The following is a 6,000-nucleotide window of genomic DNA, read 5'->3' on the forward strand; positions in this document are numbered from 1 at the left end:
GTAAGGATCTGTTCTCCTTCACCATTGGACCACTCGATCCTTCTTGGAGGGCCATTCAAGGCTGCAGACTGCTGTTCTGCAGGTTCTTGATCAAATTCTCTCTCCTAGGTCTGATATTCAAGAAAGTAAGTATCAGCCCCTTGTCAGGTCTTTCAAAATTTTAGGTTTTTGTACCCACCCTTGGGACTGTCTACGCCCAATAGTGCAGCTCATTCTGAGCTCTACAGCAGCAGCCGCCCCACTTTCTCTTTTATCCTGTGCAGGAGATTTTCTCTCTCCTGCCGATTGCCTTTTTTTGGGTTGTTTCTTTGTGGGTTGCTTTATTCTCGCGAGGGTTAGTTAAGGCTGTTATTCCTTTGTTCTGAGGGTTCTTTTAAGTTGTAATTTGGGTTGTTTGGGGTTATAATCTGTGGGGTTAGCTTCTTCTAATCTACTCCTACATTTCTTGGCCTATCTATCCAACATCAATTTTGTCCTCATCATCCTGCCACATGGCTCAAAATATTGGTCACTGGACTGTTCTAATAAGCTTATCAGAACAGACCGTTCAATGGCCTATGGAATAACATGCGTAATATTTACATTATATCTTACTATTTTTTTTTAATGTCGCTTATTTAGTAGTATAAAAGAAAATTACTTTTTTTTGCAAAGATGGACACTTTTGGGTGGAATTTATATCAGAAAACAGTTTTTTTTTTTTCTAAATCTCTTAAGACGGTCGATTTTGTTTATCCTTATCCGATTTATATTCACATTTGGACATGGATCAGGTTATCTTGATCTGTAAGATCAAGAATATTGGATTTCAGACAATCTGATGAATAATCACATGTGAATCCAGATCTGCTAGGATCCCCGTGTCCCACTATGACAGCCCTAGCTGTGATATCAATGTCTTACAGCTCCTTCTCTTTTTCTTGCTGAACACGTGACATTAACTTGACCCCCGGATTGTATCTGTGGTCCTGTGTACATGCTTACCAGTTACCATGCATATACACATACATAAAATCTCTATTCACTTTGGTTCTTTACTTGAATTACATTCAGTTCAATTACTGCTACAATTCCATGTTGGAATTTATAGCCGAGGGGAATATCCGTAGATGTTCTTATTCAATTATTTTGGCTGCATTGTCCAACGAAACATTTATACGTGATCATCCTACCCATTAATCTTCTCCCTTCTACTACTTCAAGGAACTATCTTCAAGAAAGTCAAGCATCCAGCAGGAGGTTTCTTCTTCCAAGCAGAGGATATTCTTCATAGAGAAGAGAGGCCCAGAGCTGGAAGCTGAAAAGAAAGTTGCTGCTACTGCCAGAAATTTTAAGGAAGCAGGGCGCATTGCAGCTGAAGCGAAGGCATTGACTGTTGAAAAGGAAAGCATCCAACTTAAACTGAAGAAAGCCATTTTAGACCTTGGGGAGGTGGAGGAAGGAATTGAGCTCACTGCTAACAGAATGAAGGAGACAGAGGGGCTAATTATATCCAAGGAAAAAGGGGAAGCTATGGCAAGGTGCGAGAGGCTACATTTAGCTGCTGGTGCTGCCATGGCAGAAAGATCTGCAGCTCTAGAATTGGGTGACTTTCAAGAAGCCAAAGTTTTACTCGCAGAGGTAGAAGCAGCAGAGTCTGAAGCAAAAAAGCTCCAACAAGATCATAATTTTGAAGAGGATGAATTCGGAAGTCTACCAAAGCACTTCATCTCCATGGAGCTTATCACCAGTCTCGGGGGGGAACAGTTGGCAGAGATGGAAAAATCTTTTCATATTTCCTCAACATGAGGATCACAAGTACAGTGCGGTAAAATTTTGGATGAACAAAATAGTTGGCAGAATCAAGTGTGGAGCCTTGTAGTTGGAAACTGGAATCGTGTGGGAACTCTGCTCATATGGACTGCGGGGACAGGAACAGCCTGTAGAATATAAGTTATCTCTTGTTGGAGCAATTCCATTCAGAATGAGGATTTGCAGGACATGATGGGGATGGTTCAACGAGGCATGGCCAAGGGAGTATTTTTCTTGTTACATGATTTTGTAAGGATAAAGATGTCCATTTAGTGATAGCGGTAAACAATTAGTGTTACATGATTTTGTAAGGATAAAGATGTCCATTTAGTGAAAGCTGTAAACCATTAGCGGCCCCTGACAGCGACTCCCATGGAGGTGGATAGTTGCAAGTATATGCGAGAGATTTCTGGCTTCCTGATTTTGAGAATGGGAAAGCTGATCAAGAAAGTTCTAAAACACAAGATAGTCTTGGCCATTCTGGCTTTTGTCTGTAATCACCCTTTCGAATACCCTGACGCCGGCCATTTCTGGCACCCAATCAAGCCTAGGTGTTTTGTCATTCAAAATTCCCATGAAGACCACTGGCTAGCCCAGTTGGTTGGAGCCTTGCCAATATAGGTTTTGGTTTTGAGTCTCATGTATTTCCCCTTCACAAATTATTCACTCTCTTCATAATTTCTTTTTTATTCCCACAGAAAGGTAAACTTTCACTTCTTTCTCGTTTAATGCATTGTTGGAAAATCAGGTTTTGTGACTCGATTCATGCTCTTTAAATCCTAGTGAGTCAGAGCGAGTCATAGAAAACCAGGTGAGTCATATCAAAATTTCCCCTTTTATTTCCATATTAGTCTTTCTTTAGCAATCTAAATAAATAATTAATAAATAAATTAAATGAGACAAGATAAAATAAAAGTGTTTGTTTTTGAAGTCTTTTATGAAGTTCATCATTCATTGTCTCTTGGATAAAAGTGATGAGATCTGACTTGGAGATATCATGGTCATGAATCGTGTTTTTTTTGTTAAAATTTAGATGTATACACTCAATAGTCGATAGATTCAATACAGAAGACTTCAGCATGGTTCGAGAACTTGAGCGAAACATGCGAAATTTAGCATGTTTCGCAGGTTTCGACCTAGGTCAATACGAAACCTTAGGGGATTTTAAAAAATCACCTGTTTTGACCTGGTTTTGACGAGTTTTGATTAGGTTTCCCATGTTTCAATCGAAACATGGGAAATTTCGATTTTCTCTTATGCAATTTTTCTCCCAAGTGTGGGAAACTTGGGAAACAGTGGAGATTTTCATTTTTTTGGTACTTATTTATGTCAAATATCATTTAAGTAAGTGTACATTTACTTAAGATATTATTCATAAATAAGGAAATACTTCCTATTTGAATCAAATAAAAATAGTTTAAAAATCAAATTCCTAAAGGATAAAAAATCAACCCCCCAATCTAAGAACAAAAATTGGATTTTGGTTTTGGGAGTGATTTTCAACTTTTAAATACTGGGGTTTTTCTCAATTATAAAAATTTTATAAGTCATATAATGTTATAACATTGCTAAAAACCAAAAGTCCGGTAAAATAATCTTTTGTTTTGATATCCTTAAAATTATTTTCATTCAGACGATTTTAACAGCATTCATGCACTTTAAAATAAGTTTGACTGGAGCATGACTATGTCATTATAACTTAGATTTAAGTAATATTAGACTTGTTGGAAAGCTGGTTTTATGTTATACCTATTACAAAAAGTATCATATAGAAATAAAAATCATTTGACCAATCAAACTTATTATAGAATCAGAGCATTTCTCTAAATATTGATTCTTTATAACTTAACGTTGATGTTTTATGATTTGATGTGGTTAAATGTTGATTTTTTATGATATAAGATATATATATATATAGCTTATAAAATAATGTTAGAAAAGATAACATGCGTGCCTTGAGGGTAATGAGTCACTACTTAGATGGAACTACCTAGACACTCTACTTGGAATTGAGTTACTACTTTCGAGTGTTGAGTAATTGAGTCACTACTGTTCAGTGTTGATAGATAATTGTTAATGATGTAATATTTTTATCTATTTTGGATCATTTGGATTATGTCTTATGTTTTGATGTAAATTGTAGACTATATATAGTCATTATATAGTAAAGTTTTAGAATTTAAGCCGATAAGTCAGCGTAATGATTATTGAACCTTTGGTTCACCACACAAGTAAGCCTCTATGTGTTTTTTTTATGAAACTAATGATGTGAATGTGTTAGAAATGTTTAGAATAGGCTATACACAAAAAATCAAACAAAAGGGGTCAAAACCTAAGTTTCTACCATACCGGGAAAAATTCCTCAGTATCCTCGAAATTTCTCAGGTTTCCATTGAAATTTCGGTCTCCTCAGAGGTTAAAACCTAGTCGAAACATGATGCCATGAACCTTGGACTTCAATCATTGAACATTTAACACCATTAGAATATATTTTAATTCAAAATTATTCAAAAATGCTGACTAAAACTTTTGACAAGAATCAACTGTTTTTTTATGACTAGGGAAAAACAAATGAGTCTTGAATGACTTGGTATGATTTGGTCACAGTCTTGTCATTTTTTAATACATGACAAGTCTCCATGACTCTTAGGTTTCTAATCTTTTAACCAAACTCGGCCTAGTTTTCCTAGTCAAAATCTGGTTTGTCAATAATGGTTTAATGTTTTAAAATTCTTAAATTACGTCTTTGACCCCTTCACTTGCATCATCTCCCCTTAACACCCTTTGCATCTCTCCTCTCGTAATGCATCTACCTTCTATGTATTCTAACCTGAAATTTTGAGCTTCTGATTCTCTTTGTTTGTGTGATTTTGAAATATTTATTTGTATCTAAGGTAGAGAAGACCAGCCATAATCCAATTTCAAATGAGATGTCAGTTTCTTAATGTCTATACCTATAAGGCTTTTAGGCTACCTTGACAATACCATGATGCCCTTAATAGCTAGAAGGGACTGCAAATACAAAGCTAAGGTTTTGCCCAACGACGACAACAACAAAAAATTCATCCTTATCCCAACTTAATGGGAATGGCCACATAGATCCATGTGAAAAAGAAAAAAAAAAAAAAAAAAACAAGAAGAAAGAAAGAAAGAAAGAAAAAAGAGAGAGTAGAAGTAGAGGTGAGAATAAAAGGAAAAAAGCACAACACCAATAACCCAGGAAAATCTCAACTAAATAGGTTCGGCTACATGAGTCTTTGTATATATATTTAGTATATAATATAATATAATATAATATAATATAATCACAAAGTATACATGTCACAAGTTATAAGTTGTGGTTAATTTGCTTACTCCCCCACCCCCACTCAAAAAGAAAAAAAGATGGTATTAGTTTGTATCTGTAGTCTGGACTTGAAAAAGCTTTGGGCCACTCTATAAATTCTGATGCCATCAACAACAACTGCCTAGCACAGTTGGTGAGTTGTGGTGCGTAAAAAGTTCATGCTCACTAGGAGGTCTTGAGTTCGAGCCTCCTGGCTGTTATCTACATCCCCTCCCTACCTACCCAAAAAAAAAAAAAAATTTGATACTATCTTATGATCGAAATTAAGTTCTTTCATGCCACCACCTTACAAAAACGACATCGGAACCAGAATTTAAAATTAAAACTTGCTTTCGGGGTTTGGACACAAACAAGAGGATGAAGTGTATATGAGGAAGTTCATTCTCATTTTGGCACGAAATTCCATTTTGAGGATTGATACTACATCTCTATCGTCATTGAAGTTGTCGCTCCTATTATATCTCCTGACAATAATGTTATGTTGAGCAGCACCCCTTTTATGGATGAGATGTTCATTGCATTGTTTGTTATGAGCGTTGTCAAATCTCTAGAAATTGATGGATTTTCTCCTGTTTTCTTTCAAAGATATTGAGATTTATAGATTTATTTAATTTTGCTTCCATTTTTTATGAAATTGAAGTAATGCCTACACATTTCAATGAGACTCTGATCAGCCTCATTCACAAGGTGTCTAAACTTGAGAGCGCAGATCAATTCCGCTCTATTGCGCTGTGTACAATTGTATGTAAGTTAATCGTGTAGCAATCATTACCACTGCAATGGTGAAGTGGCTTCAAAACCCCAGACCCATGGTGCGCTTGGGGTGGAGGTGATCAGAAAAGGGGAGGGGGGGGAGGGGAGGG

The 6,000-nt window shown here is 36.2% G+C and overlaps 1 protein-coding gene across 2 annotated transcripts in view; it reads left to right on the forward strand.

Moving 5' to 3' along the window:
• Positions 1–2,252, forward strand: part of LOC122072910 (plectin) — a 28,295-nt gene extending 26,043 nt beyond the window's left edge. For both annotated transcript variants that reach the window (XM_042637348.1, XM_042637349.1), the window contains one exon: positions 1,204–2,252. In XM_042637348.1, the coding sequence (XP_042493282.1) occupies positions 1,204–1,788 (585 nt within the window). In that variant the 3' untranslated portion in view covers positions 1,789–2,252. The remainder of the gene's footprint in view (positions 1–1,203) is intronic.
• Positions 2,253–6,000: the final 3,748 nt, after the last annotated feature.

The sequence above is a fragment of the Macadamia integrifolia genome, chromosome 3 (genome assembly GCF_013358625.1).
Source record: "Macadamia integrifolia cultivar HAES 741 chromosome 3, SCU_Mint_v3, whole genome shotgun sequence".
Lineage (NCBI taxonomy): Eukaryota > Viridiplantae > Streptophyta > Magnoliopsida > Proteales > Proteaceae > Macadamia > Macadamia integrifolia.